The 15366-nt window shown below is 40.5% G+C and overlaps 1 protein-coding gene across 1 annotated transcript; it reads right to left on the bottom strand.

Annotated features, from left to right (window-relative positions):
- Positions 1-196: 196 nt before the first annotated feature.
- gjb9a (gap junction protein beta 9a) lies at positions 197-12599 on the bottom strand. The gene is made up of 2 exons (XM_037542124.1): positions 12471-12599; positions 197-1169 (listed from the first exon to the last, which is right to left on the bottom strand). Exon 2 carries the CDS (start codon positions 1149-1151, stop codon positions 339-341), a length of 813 nt encoding a protein of 270 aa, XP_037398021.1. The 5' UTR covers positions 1152-1169; positions 12471-12599; the 3' UTR covers positions 197-338.
- Positions 12600-15366: the final 2767 nt, after the last annotated feature.

A 15366-nucleotide genomic window follows, 5' to 3' on the forward strand; every position in this document is an offset into this window, starting at 1 on the left:
ACCAAAAATAACCAGCCAACAGCGTCCTGTGGGCAGCGTCCTGTGACCACCGATGAAGGACTAGAGGATGACCAATACAAACTGAGCAGCAGCAGATGAGCTGTCGTCTCTGACTTTACATCTACAAGGTGGACCGACAAGGTAGGAGCGTCTAATAGAGTGGACAGTGAGTGGACACAGTGTTTAAAAACTCCAGCACTGCTGTGTCTGATCCACTTGTACCAGTGCAACACACACTAACAGACCACCACCAAGTCAGCGTCACTGCAGTGGTCAGTGTTAATATAACTATCTATTACATGTCCATTAATGTGCTGTATTTACAGTGGATTCCCTCATTAAATGGTACTTTGTTCCATAGCAGCTTGTGTTTTGTTTGTCCTGTTCAGGCTCTGGTTGCTCCCCAGAGTCGGATCTATCCTTATATATTTGGAATTTGGAGTTGCCTGGTCGGGAACATCACCTCGCTCCACGGCAATCATCCTCTCATTGGCCTGTTGGACCCTGAGAACTTTGCAGATGCGCTTTCCGATCAAGTAGAACATCTCGCACACGCACATGAAGATGCAGATGGCGGAGGTGATCACCATGAAGAGCGTGAAGATTCTCTTCTCAGTGGGCCGAGAGATGAAGCAGTCCACGGTGTTGGGGCATGGCTTCAGCGAACACTTGGAGAGCTGCGGCATGTCGTAGCCGTCGTAAATGTAGTAGAGAATGTAAAGAAACGCTGTGTCGAATCCAGCTTTGAAGACCAGGCTCAGCAGGTAGGTCCACCAGAGCCCACCCCTTTTCTTCCCTGGATTGGCATACAGGTGTGAGCCCTTGTGGGCTTCGGCGTACTTCTTGTCCTTTTCCTCTCTGTATTTGACGTGCGCCACCACCAGCAGAGACGGGCAGGTGACGAAGATGAGCTGCAGCGCCCACAGGCGGATGTGTGAAATCGGAAAAATGCTGTCGTAACACACATTGGTGCATCCAGGCTGCCTCGTGTTGCAAACAAAGTCTCTGCTGTCGTCGCCCCAAACGCGCTGGGCTGCCACGACAAACACCAACACCCTGAAGACAAACACCATGGACAGCCACACACGGCCGAAGGCGGTGGAGTATTTATTCACTCCGCTCAGGAGGTTCTGCAGACCCGTCCAGTTCATCCTCGATCACTGCTCGTTCTACAAAACACACACAAACATACAGGTTTGCTTTTAAACAGTGTCAGAATGTGGGTCATGCATCTACACACAGTCTACTGCAAAAGCTTTAATACCCCTGATCAACTTACATGCTTTGTTGCTTTTCTAAGTGATTCTCTACAGGGAGCTAAAAAAACGATTGCATTTCTCTGCAAGAGTTACTGCACAGTTTGTATTGATTTGCTGGTTCTAACATGTTGGAGAAACATAGAACACAACATGCAAAGTGGGCCAGAACTTTTGAACCCCGTGTGTTAAATTCAGCAAATAAACAGTGATTGTGCTTTCAAATGGCCAGAAATGTGTTCTCTGTAGAGCAGAGGTTCTCAACCTTTTCTACCCAAACGCCCACCTGTTCATCCCAAGAAAGCACGAAGACCCACAAGAAAACGGTTTTGCTTTAAAAACTTTCAGTATGAATTGTCAAGTGAAAGGTCAGGTGTTTCTAGAGGCAAAGGGTTTTAATGTTGTTGACTTGAAAACATGTTATATTTCTTTTTTAATGCTACATCATTTTTTTCACTGGCTTTTATGAAAAAAGTGCCATCACAGGCCCACTATGGACCACTGACAAAGTGCCCGCTTGTGGTCCTCGGCCCACTGGTTGAGAAACCCTGCTGTAGAGGATGTGTGTATTTACACTTCAACAAAACATGTCATTTGACCTGGGGCGCCCAAACGTATGCATAATACTGTATAATGTCATAATATGTCCCATATGTACTTATGTATGCAAGTACCTACATGTGATAATCTCGTATGTATTATACACACACACACACACACTATACAAACTGCACACTGGCTAAGTTATATCCAAGTTTCATTTCTATAGTGTCGTCCCATGAAAAGATAGAAAATGGGAATTTTTGGCCTTCCAGAAGTGCATTTGTGAGGTCAGACGCTGATGTTGGACGAGAAGGCCTGGCTCACAGTCTCCGCTCTAATTCATCCCAAAGGTGTTCTATGGGGTTGAGGTCAGGACTCTGTGCAGGCCAGTCAAGTTCTTCCACACCAAACTGGCTCATCCACGTCTTTATGGACCTGCTTTGTGCACTGGTGCTCACTCATGTTGGAGCAGGAAGGGGCCGTCCCCAAACTGTTCCCACAAAGTTGGGAGCATGAAATTGAAGCATGAATCATAACACTCAAAGAACCTTATGCACAATTAAAGGGCTCTTTGCTTCATGAAAGAGTTCTTCAAATTAATGGAGAATGTGCTGTAGATGGTTCTATATATAACCTTCTCGAAAAAGTGTCTATTTAGCACCTAAAAGGGTTCTTTTATAGGTACAATGTCAGCAAGTAATGATAGAAGGATCTGTTTGGGTGCTGTGTAAAACCATCTACAGCACATTCTCCAGAACCCTTTAATCATGCAAAAGGTTCTTTGAATGATGGTGCTTCTATATAGAACCACTGTCTTTACTGACAAACCATTGAAGAACCATGTTTTTTAAGAGTGTATATTAATGCACCTATATGTAAAAGATAAAAGTACCCGTATGTAGTTACATCTCCAATATGTATGATATATTTGTTATTAGCTACATGTAATAATACATTTATAAGCCTAATCTTAATCTCTGTAACTAAAGGAGCTTTGATCTTTGTGCTTTCAGTTGAAAAGTGTTCTTTTAAGTCAGGAGTGTTTTGTTTTGGTGCTGGAGGTCAGTCCTGATTTTCTCTAGTATTATCTGTGGATGCTGCTCTGATTCGGATCAACCGTTTCTCTGAACTAGTGCAGAAACACACTGTGGGGAAAAATGTCCACAGTCTGTTAAACGGGACATCATAGTTTGGGTCAGTCCGTCTCCTGGCAATTGGTGTCATGAATTTGCCTGTCTAAAAATATCCAAAAACTCTACGGGGGTTTAGCTGTGAGATTTTTTGTGATTATCTTTTTAATTAGTTGATTCAGAGTCTGTGCTGGATCCAAGCTAGAATACCTGAGGCCATCAATGATACACAACACATAATCAAATATGGACCTGGCACTGGTCCCACGCTTGTTTTTACAGGTTTACGTCTTTTAGCTTCACTGTGCTGGTGGTCACTGTAGATCTGTACAGTTTGATCCTCTAGTCCTTCATCAGTGGTCACTTTTCTTTCTATTAAAGTGGCCAGTGATTGGAAGCACAAGGTGGGCGTTTCTGTTAAAGTGGCCAGTGATTGGATCACAAGGTGGGCGTTTCTGTTAAAGTGGCCAGTGATTGGATCACAAGGTGGGTGTTCATTTCAAATGAAGTCCAATAAAACTCACAGTCACTAAACTGGTCTCACAGCATATGAATCTAACATGCCAACAACTAATTACAGGGTTTTTCCACAGCCTGTGGACTGGAAACGAATTGTAGGCTGGACTGTGTGTGGGAAACTCTTTCACTCCAGCCTTCAGGAACCCTGTATACAGCATTTATTCTGTGTTATTTATACAGTATTGGAGTATAATTCTCAAAGTGAAGGCAGTGTTTTGACTGTGCTGTTCACTTGTCTAAGCAACTGAAAACAATTCGCAATACAAGTGGACAACGTTACTTTCTGGAAATGGAAAGGAATGCTGTTTATTGTCACTGTAGGAACTCGGTGTCGTTTCATTTTGCGATTTGCGCCCTGAGAACAGTGATATTCAGATGTGCGCATCATTCCCACAGGAATAAAATGTTCTATTTTCAGTTTTGTTTTCAGATGAGTCACTTTTGGCTGTAATAGTCTTGATGTGCTGTATTTTATTCATGCGGAAATGACACACGTGAAGCTCTGTTTTCAGTGCAATATGATGCTTAACCATCAGATATGCATATTCTAACATGGAATTAATGAAACTTTGGAATTAAAGCCAACATTCGGTTCCATTCCTAAATAATGAAAACTCATAATAGACAATAATATGTAAAAAAAAAGGATGACAGATGACAGAAAAAAGAACAGATCTTCCTTTCAGTACCAAAAAAATAGAAGAAAACCAGGCTGGACTGAACTTGTAGCTCTGAATCTCAAACAGATTAGATAAGATCAGATCCTGCAGAGGGGATGTTTGTAGTTGCTTGCAGTTTTTTTGTACAGTCGCATAACACTCTGCCAGTGGTGGGTGACCGATTCCACATTTCATACAGAAACACAACTGAAAAGCCATACTGCAGCTTTTCTTTACAAATTAAAGGGCCTGGGATTTATTTTCCTACTATATTTTCCCTGTGGTTCAGTTATGAGGTTCTATTTACCAAAAATGGTCATAATTTATTGTTATGGGACCGTTTTCCAGCCACTTTTTATCCCTTAGATTCAAACAGGCTGTTTCTGTTACTGTGCCTTTAAGACTGATACTGTACTGTGCAAAAGAGAACCTTCATTTATTTCATTTCCAATCAAAATGCCCATTAAGTACAAGTTATTCATTTATCCAAGATAATCCAGTTGCATAAGGAAGGAGAAAGTCAAAGTTAAAAACAGGAGTTTCCAAAACTGGAGCTCAAAAACTGATTAAGAGCTACAGAGAAAATGTGGCTCCTAACAACCACCTGGAAGACCTGGTCGACACCAAAACTGCCCCCATCAGATAAACAGCACTTAAAGCTTTGATCTCTGAGAGAGAGGAGAACATCAAGCTGCTTCAGATCTGAAAATATCCACAGGTGCTTCTGTCCATCTGTCCACTGTGAGAAGACCACTCAGCGCTGTGGGTCTGAAAGGACGTGTAGCTGATCAAGAAGAACCTCACTGAGAAAAGGAGACGGACACATCAAACAAAGAAGCTGAACGATGGACTGACCACCCCAGATTCCAGACCTCAGCACCACTGAATGGGTTTGATTAGTTCAGAAAATCTAACCAGCTTCTCAGACTGAGCTTTGGAGGCGTGTCTGCAGATTCTTTGAGGAGCTGAAAGTGAGGCTCCTGAAAAGAGTGGAGGCTGGAATGAAGGTAAAGAGAGACTCGCTGACACTTGATAAACAGGTTTTATATTTAGTCATTGAGGCTTCTGCATCATTTTCTGTTAGGTATATGGTTTCTGCTTTTTTGCCTGACTTTTGCACAGTGCTGTATGTAAATGAGCTCTGTTCTGATTGGCTGTTCTAGTCATTGTGGCTCATTAAAAAGCAGTCCAGGCTGAATGAACAGAGCTAAACTGCTGTAGGTTGAATAGCTGGCTATGTAAATCAGTGGGGTTTTTTTCTGTGAATCACAAAAAATGAATTCCACAAGGGCTGGTTTTCCAGGTTAGCTTCTATAAATGGACTGAAGAGCAAACAGGAACGTTTTGAAACTTTGTTTACGTAATACATCAAATTCTTGTCTTTCGAAAAAAGCAAGCAGCCCTACATGGCATATGCTCGTGTAGGGCTGAATGCAGTGATGTCTGTACATGGGGGGCCGGTGGGGCCTGACACCACCAGATGTTGCTGTGGATCAGTGCAAGAACGCAGTATAATAACTAATATACACTGCTCAAAAAAACAAAGGGAACACTTAAACAACACAATATAACTCCCAGTAAATCAAACTGTCCACTTAGGAAGCAACACTGACAATCAATTTCACTGCTATTGTGCAAATGGAACAGACAACAGGTGGAGATTATTGGCGATTAGCAAGACACACTCAATAAAGGAGTGGTTCTGCAGGTGGGACCACAGACCACTTCTCAGTACCTTTCTGCTTTCTGGCTGATGTTTTGGTCACTTTTGAATGTTGGTGGTCTTTCACACTCGTGGTAGCAGGAGACGGACTCTACAACCACACAAGTGGCTCAGGTAGTGCAGCTCATCAAGGATGGCACATCAATACGAGTTGTGGCAAGAAGGTTTGCTGTGTCTGTCAGCGTAGTGTCCAGAGGCTGGAGGCGCTACCAGGAGACAGGCCAGTACAGCAGGAGACGTGGAGGAGGCCATAGGAGGGCAACAGCCCAGCAGCAGGACCGCTACCTCCGCCTTTGTGCAAGGAGGAACAGGAGGAGCTGCCAGAGCCCTGCAGAATGACCTCCAGCAGGCCACAAATGTGCATGTGTCTGCACAAACGGTTAGAAACCGACTCCATGAGGATGGTATGAGGGCCTGACGTCCACAGATGGGGGTTGTGCTCACAGCCCAACACCGTGCAGGACGCTTGGCATTTGCCAGAGAACACCAGGATTGGCAAATTCGCCACTGGCGCCCTGTGAGTCTGGAGACGCCGTGGAGAGTGATCTGCTGCCTGCAACATCCTTCAGCATGACCGGTTTGGCAGTGGGTCAGTAATGGTGTGGGGTGGTATTTCTTTGGAGGGACGCTCAGCCCTCCATGTGCTCGCCAGAGGTAGCCTGACTGCCATTAGGTACCGAGATGAGATCCTCAGACCCCTTGTGAGACCATATGCTGGTGCGGTTCCTCCTAATGCAGGACAATGCTAGACCTCATGTGGCTGGAGTGTGTCAGCAGTTCCTGCAAGATGAAGGCATTGAAGCTATGGACCAGCCCGCCCGTTCCCCAGACCTGAATCCGATTGAGCACATCTGGAACATCATGTCTCGCTCCATCCACCAACGCCACGTTGCACCACAGACTGTCCAGGAGTTGGCGGATGCTTTAGTCCAGGTCTGGGAGGAGATCCCTCAGGAGATCATCCGCCACCTCATCAGGAGCTGCCCAGGTGTTGTAGGGAGGTCATACAGGCTCGTGGAGGCCACACACAACACTGAGCCTCATTTTGACTTGTTTTAAGGACATCACATCAAAGTTGGATCAGCCTGTCGTGTGTTTTTCCACTTTAATTTTGTGTGTGACTCCAAATCCAGGCCTCCACTGGTTAATAAATTTGATTTCCATTGATGATTTGTGTGATTTTGTTGTCAGCACATTCAACTTTGTACAGAACAAAGTATTCAGTGAGAATATTTCATTCATTCAGATCTTGGATGTGTTATTTGAGTGTTCCCTTTATTTTTTTGAGCAGTGTATATTTACATTACTCACAAAAAGTTCGGGATATTTGGTTTTTGGGTGAAATTTATGGAAAATGTAAAAAGTCCACGCTACAGTGATGTTATATCATGAAAGTAGGGTGTTTCAGTAGAAGCACGCGATGGTGATTTCCTCATCTCCAACAATTTACTGAAACCAAAGCCAACAGCAGTGGTGGGTGTAACTGACCCCAACAAACAATCTCAATATCTCTATAACTCCTCATGCGCCCTTGAGCATCAATTACAGCTTGACCACGACGTCTCCTGCTGTTCACAAGTCGACTCGTTGTCTGCTGAGGCAGGGAGTCCCACTCTTCTTGAAGGGCGGCTCTCAGGTCATTGAGGTTCTGGGGTACAGAGTACGAGCCTCTACATGGCGACTCAGCTGATCCCTCAGGTTTCCTATGGGATTCAGGTCTGGAGAAAGTGCAGGCCGCTCCATTTGAGGTACCCCAGTCTCCAGCAGCCGTTCCCTAATGATGCCACCTCGATGAGCTGGAGCATCGTCGTCCATGAGGATGAAATGAGGCCTGTGTTGTTCATGCAGAGGCACGATGACTGGATTAATGATGTTATTCAGTAGTTTGGGCCACTGGGTCACTGTACCGTTCACAAAGTGTAGGGCAGTTCTGTATTGACTGGACACGCCTGCCCACACTGTAACACCACCACCACCACCTTGCCGTTAAGCTCCTTGTTAGAGAACAGCAAGCACTGCAAAAAGTACTGAAACACTGAACAGCTGGAGATGCGCATTCAAAAGTTTAGAGAAGGTCACATTCAGTTCATCTGTAAAGGTTAGAATGCATTTTAGGTTCAGCCTGAAATTTCACCCAAAAGCCAAACACCCCTGACTTTTTGTGAGTAGTGTATAATATTGTATATTATTACATGTGACTTTGGTAGGGCTGTAAAATACATTCCAGATATCTTCCTGTTCCTGTTGTGGTGTAAATGCCAGTATTCTACTTATTTCTCCTAGCAGTCCTCGTTTAGTGAGTGTCTAACCAAGAGAGCAGTTAAAAACACTCTTCACATGATCAACATACTTTCAATAACCAGCTGTGGAGCCCAATCACATTGACCCAATACTGAGAGCGGTTTTACATTTACAGCATTTAGCAGACGCTCTTATCCAGAGCGACTTACAAGAAGGTAAAATCATTTTTTTGTTACATACATCCAGATGTTTAGTAACGTTGTTTACTGGTTGTTTACGGGTGTTGCTATGCAGCTAGACACTGTTCTTCATCAGTTGTGGGAGCCACTCATGATAGCAATGCAATACAGTGACTCGAGTCTGGTTCCAGTCATTAGAGCAGAAATTAGAGATTAAACGTTTGGGACACACCAGCCAGAGGATTTCACCATCATTCAGTCTGGAAAGGACAGAAACGGCTCCTTCAGTCCAACAAGGTTCAAGAGAAAAACATGGCTAACTGTGAATGAAGCTCAAAACACTCTCCTGCTTTCCTTGCCTGCCCTTGCTGTGCTGTCACTCGAATTCATTCATGGATTGGTCACTTTGAGAGAAACGTTTTTTGACATGAAATTTCAGAGACTGATGTTTGTCTTTGGATCTGTAGCTGTATTGATGAGTCGCTGCTGCCCCTACAGTTTATAGCGCCCCACCAGGCTTTCGGTGGCAGAGACGACACTGACTGAATGACTATGACGAAAAAAGTGGTGCTTTGCAGTTTAAAATATTTCCATAAGGGAAAGTAAAATCCAAACAGCTCTCTTTTAGAGTTCTTCTGTCTCAGACAAATCTCAACATTGTTTTTTTTTTTTGATTGAGGTTTGAGGTTTAGAGCATCTTCTCCATTTTGGTTCAATCTCCTGAGAAACGACCAGAAAGCACTCTCAGTGAGCATATATAATTCATCAAAGCTTTCTATATTTTAACAAAAATCAGTTTAATCAATTCTCAGTTAAGTTAAATCAGTTTAATCAATTCTCAGTTAATTTAAATCAATTGAATCAATTCTTATTTAACTTAAATCAGTTTAATCAATCCCCAGTTAAGTTAAATCAGTTTAATCAACTCTCAGTTAAGTTAACTCAGTTTAATCAACCCCCAGTTAAGTTAAATCAGTTTAATCAATCCCCAGTTAAGTTAAATCAGTTTAATCAACTCTCAGTTAAGTTAAATCAGCTTAATCAACTCTCAGTTAAGTTAAATCAGTTTAATCAACTCTCAGTTAATTGAAATCAATTGAATCAATTCTTATTTAACTTAAATCAGTTTAATCAATCCCCAGTTAAGTTAAATCAGTTTAATCAACTCTCAGTTAAGTTAACTCAGTTTAATCAACTCTCAGTTAAGTTAAATCAGTTTAATCAATCCCCAGTTAAGTTAAATCAGTTTAATCAACTCTCAGTTAATTGAAATCAATTGAATCAATTCTTATTTAACTTAAATCAGTTTAATCAATCCCCAGTTAAGTTAAATCAGTTTAATCAACTCTCAGTTAAGTTAAATCAGTTTAATCAACTCTCAGTTAAGTTAAATCAGTTTAATCAATCCCCAGTTAAGTTAAATCAGTTTAATCAACTCTCAGTTAATTGAAATCAATTGAATCAATTCTTATTTAACTTAAATCAGTTTAATCAATCCCCAGTTAAGTTAAATCAGTTTAATCAACTCTCAGTTAAGTTAAATCAGTTTAATCAACTCTCAGTTAAGTTAAATCAGTTTAATCAATCCCCAGTTAAGTTAAATCAGTTTAATCAACTCTCAGTTAATTGAAATCAATTGAATCAATTCTTATTTAACTTAAATCAGTTTAATCAATCCCCAGTTAAGTTAAATCAGTTTAATCAACTCTCAGTTAAGTTAAATCAGTTTAATCAATCCCCAGTTAAGTTAAATCAGTTTAATCAACTCTCAGTTAACTTAAATCAGTTTAATCAATCCCCAGTTAAGTTAAATCAGTTTAATCAACTCTCAGTTAAGTTAAATCAGTTTAATCAACTCTCAGTTAAGTTAAATCAGTTTAATCAACTCTCAGTTAAGTTAAATCAGTTTAATCAATCCCCAGTTAAGTTAAATCAGTTTAATCAACTCTCAGTTAACTTAAATCAGTTTAATCAATCCCCAGTTAAGTTAAATCAGTTTAATCAACTCTCAGTTAAGTTAAATCAGTTTAATCAACTCTCAGTTAAGTTAAATCAGTTTAATCAACTCTCAGTTAAGTTAAATCAGTTTAATCAATCCCCAGTTAAGTTAAATCAGTTTAATCAACTCTCAGTTAAGTTAAATCAGTTTAATCAATCCCCAGTTAAGTTAAATCAGTTTAATCAACTCTCAGTTAAGTTAAATTACTTTAATCAATCCCCAGTTAAGTTAAATTAGTTTAATCAACTCTCAGTTAAGTTAAATCAGTTTAATCAATCCCCAGTTAAGTTAAATCAGTTTAATCAACTCTCAGTTAATTGAAATCAATTGAATCAATTCTTATTTAACTTAAATCAGTTTAATCAATCCCCAGTTAAGTTAAATCAGTTTAATCAACTCTCAGTTAAGTTAAATCAGTTTAATCAATCCCCAGTTAAGTTAAATCAGTTTAATCAACTCTCAGTTAACTTAAATCAGTTTAATCAATCCCCAGTTAAGTTAAATCAGTTTAATCAACTCTCAGTTAAGTTAAATCAGTTTAATCAACTCTCAGTTAAGTTAAATCAGTTTAATCAACTCTCAGTTAAGTTAAATCAGTTTAATCAATCCCCAGTTAAGTTAAATCAGTTTAATCAACTCTCAGTTAACTTAAATCAGTTTAATCAATCCCCAGTTAAGTTAAATCAGTTTAATCAACTCTCAGTTAAGTTAAATCAGTTTAATCAACTCTCAGTTAAGTTAAATCAGTTTAATCAACTCTCAGTTAAGTTAAATCAGTTTAATCAATCCCCAGTTAAGTTAAATCAGTTTAATCAACTCTCAGTTAAGTTAAATCAGTTTAATCAATCCCCAGTTAAGTTAAATCAGTTTAATCAACTCTCAGTTAAGTTAAATTACTTTAATCAATCCCCAGTTAAGTTAAATTAGTTTAATCAACTCTCAGTTAAGTTAAATCAGTTTAATCAATCCCCAGTTAAGTTAAATCAGTTTAATCAACTCTCAGTTAAGTTAAATCAGTTTAATCAATCCCCAGTTAAGTTAAATCAGTTTAATCAACTCTCAGTTAAGTTAAATTACTTTAATCAATCCCCAGTTAAGTTAAATTAGTTTAATCAACTCTCAGTTAAGTTAAATCAGTTTAATCAATCCCCAGTTAAGTTAAATCAGTTTAATCAACTCTCAGTTAAGTTAAATTACTTTAATCAATCCCCAGTTAAGTTAAATCAGTTTAATCAACTCTCAGTTAAGTTAAATTACTTTAATCAATCCCCAGTTAAGTTAAATCAGTTTAATCAACTCTCAGTTAAGTTAAATTAGTTTAATCAATCCCCAGTTAAGTTAAATCAGTTTAATCAACTCTCAGTTAAGTTAAATCAGTTTAATCAATCCCCAGTTAAGTTAAATCAGTTTAATCAACTCTCAGTTAAGTTAAATTACTTTAATCAATCCCCAGTTAAGTTAAATCAGTTTAATCAACTCTCAGTTAAGTTAAATTAGTTTAATCAATCCCCAGTTAAGTTAAATCAGTTTAATCAACTCTCAGTTAAGTTAAATTAGTTTAATCAATCCCCAGTTAAGTTAAATCAGTTTAATCAACTCTCAGTTAAGTTAAATTAGTTTAATCAATCCTGCTGCTGGTGGAACTGAACTTTTCCATGACATGTAACTGCGCTGAGAAGAAGAACTGAACCTCTGCTGTTCTAACCAGCTCACAAGAATGCAGCAGGAACTACTGAAAACAATCTGTTCTTGTTATTAATTACTGTGTTTATGTTTACACCCAGGTAAATAGTTTTAAACCATTTTCTTGGCTGCCTGAGGCTTAACTACAGTACTGTAAAGGTCTCAGAGTGCACTCTCTGCTCTCTTCTCAGCTCTTAGGGGGCATTTTTAGTAGAAATGAAACAGAAATAAAGAAATCGGAACAGAACCATGATGAGAAATATATATATATATACTGTAATGCAGTTATTGCATCAAAGACAAAGATGTGTTTGCTGGGCTCCAAAACTCTCAAGGTTAGGAGAACATATGAGCACACGACTGACAGTAAATGTGTCTTCTATGAACTTTACTAAAGTACCGCACTATTCATTCATGAGCACTTCAGCTCGTTTCCAAACTGAGAGTAAATAGCTTTATAAACCAAACCATACATGTTGTCTGAAACTCAACGTCCCACCCGCTCAAACTCAAAGTACAGAAGTAAAAACGCTCTTACCATGTCATAACCCAAGCCTGAGCCGGCGCTAATGCTGTCGAACGTGATCTGAGGCCCACTGCATGAGCCACACCTAAACACAAATAATGCAAAATAGGCTGCGGAGCCGGCCGAGCAGCCCCAGGTGGGTCAGAGTTATGTTAGGGTCAGGCGGCGTTTTGACTGTGTGAGAGAATAAACGGGGAGGCGCTCGGTATTCATGAGGTTTCATCTTACACGACAACGCAGAGCTGGAATGAGAGCACATGGAAAACATCTTCCAGGAACCAGTGTGTCATCCTCCTCGTCCGGAGCAGAAACCCTTCAGAGGTCTGCGGTTAAACTCTGAGGAACGAGAAACAACGTGAAGAACATACAGTAACATCTGCACTCAAACTAGCTCATCTAGAGGTAGATATATTATATAAACCCTGAGTCAGCGAGGGCCCATATCTTACACCTTTGTGTAGGTTTATGTACAAAAACAGCCATAATTCCTTTTTATGGCCAAAAGCAAAAGTTTGGGCCCCCCTGGTCAAATTACATGTATTTGAGGATTCTCTACATAATGGCACATTAGTTCTTCAAGGCTTCATTAGCAAAAAAATAGGGTTCTTTATAGAACAAAGAACACTCAAAGAACCATTTGCATGATTAAAGTGTTCTTTGCATTGTGAAAGTGTTCTTCAGACGGAGCGCAGCAGTGGAGTGAACTTTGAAGACTGAAGACGAGCCGTGCTGCTGCGTTCTGGATGAACTGCGAGGACCTGACAGCCCACACAGGAAGACCAGCCAAGAAGGACTAGAGGATGACCAGCACAAACTGTGCAGCAGCAGATGAGCTGTCGTCTCTGACTTTACATCTACAAGGTAGGAGTATCTAATAGAGTGGACAGTGAGTGGACACGGTGTTTAAAAACTCCAGCAGCACCGCTGTGTCTGATCCACTCGTACCAGCACAACACACTCTAACGCACCACCGGCATGTCAGCGTTACTGCAGTGCTGAGAATGACCCACCACCCACCACAGTGTCTGAATGCCTCTTTTCCCCTTGCTGTAGTTAAGCTTCCCTCCTTCTACCTTGTGGCTTTTTCTGTGCTTGTCTGTCGAACCTTTTACAGTAATTGGGCAATAAGCCTGTCAAACCCCTGTTAAAGCTCTCAGTCACGTCACAGCAGAAGAGCATCGCTCCCCGACTCACCCTGAGCTCTACAGGCCTTCGGAGAAACAAACACCCTCACACCCCGAGTAAAGGCTGCTGACATGGACACCGCATGGCCCTTCGTTATCCACATGGCCGGTCAAACGCATGCATGAGTCACCCGGTGCTGTGTTCTGGTTATGATTCACCGCAGGCAAATGATGGCCTACTGCGCTAAGGGCGAACATCACTTCTGTTTTCCTGACATTAACAACAGAGGAAGCCCTCGCTTCCTTCCTCCACCCAGACCTCTCCTTCACCTCACCCCAAATAGCAGCAGCACCTCACAGCACTTCATGGTGTGGGTCTCATCAGGGCTGCTGTGTAACCAGAGGCTGATGACCCAGAGTGACCAGTGGAGGGCGCCAATGCTCATGGTACATCAAAAGTACATCACAATGCATTTTGAACCAAAAACACTGCACTTCTAATTAAGGCATTACACAAAACTACGAAACAGCTGAAAACAAACAAACAAAATAACTTCCATATAACATATAATATGTATGTTAGAAACAAAAAACATACGTTTCCAGACATTCCCACTTTTACTCGTATTTCATACTGATTTTATTATTAAATATATAGGGTTTAACTCTATTCTGTGTGCATATTTATTTCTACTTTATTTACTCTTGTTAAGAGTAAGACAGAATGTATATATCGTTGCCGTTGGAAGAAAACCTTGTATCTCCATTTTTGGCATTTTTCAGTTTTTAACGGAATTTGAAAGTGTCTCTTACTCTTTATACTGTTTGTAAATTTTATGATGAATGGCCTAAAAGAAATGACCCAGAATGACATGGGAAAAATTCTGGTTCCATTGACTTACATTGAAAGTAAAGTAGGTTTTTTCCTTCTCCTGTAAAGTTACTATTTTGGAGATAAAAGGTTTTCTTCTGACCGCAGCGAATATGTATGTATGTATCTCTATTGTATCTCAAAAATGGTAACTTTACAGTAGAAGGAAAAGACCTACTCTACTTTTACTGTAAGTCTATGGAACCAGACGCTTTTCTCACTCATTTTGGGTCGTTTCTTTTAGTCCGTTCATCATGACATTTACATGCAATGTAAAGGGTAACAGGGATTTTCAAATTGTGTAAAAAACTGGAAAACGTCAAAATTGGAGATACAAGGTTTTTCCAACAACAGAGATATGTACGGATATATATATATATATGTGTAACGGTTTTAGAGAAAATAATGAGGAAATCACAATTTAAAAGCTATTTATCTGGTCAAAATGTGTTTATTTGCTTAGAAAACTACAGACAGTCCTGGAGTAATTTTTGATTCTACATTATCGTTTGAGGGTGGCACGGTGGCGTGGTGGGCAGCGCCGTCGCCTCACAGCAAGGAGGGCCTGGGTTCGATTCCCCGGCTGGGCGACCGGGGTCCTCTCGGGGTTAGTTCATTATTTATGTTGAACTATGTGCGCTGACGTTGAACCGCGTGCTGCAGGTCACAACCAGCTCCAGACAAAGTGACCGCTGGGCCCTGATTGGTGCTCTGGCTTTGCACTATATTCATTTTGTATATATATATATATATATATATATATATATATATATATATATATATATATATATAAAACAGATGCCAGGCAGCTGCAGCAACACCACATATGCCAAGTCTTATTTAAGAGTGCAGGATAAAAAGGGTCAGCCATCTCATTTCCACCTCACTGCCTGTTTCCTCTCTGTAATGTCAT

Source organism: Pygocentrus nattereri, chromosome 10 (assembly GCF_015220715.1).
Source record: "Pygocentrus nattereri isolate fPygNat1 chromosome 10, fPygNat1.pri, whole genome shotgun sequence".
Lineage (NCBI taxonomy): Eukaryota > Metazoa > Chordata > Actinopteri > Characiformes > Serrasalmidae > Pygocentrus > Pygocentrus nattereri.

Excerpts from the sequence above, each read along its gene's own strand:
- gjb9a (XM_037542124.1), bottom strand. The coding sequence starts at position 1,151 with ATGAACTGGACGGGTCTGCAGAACCTCCTGAGCGGAGTGAATAAATAC.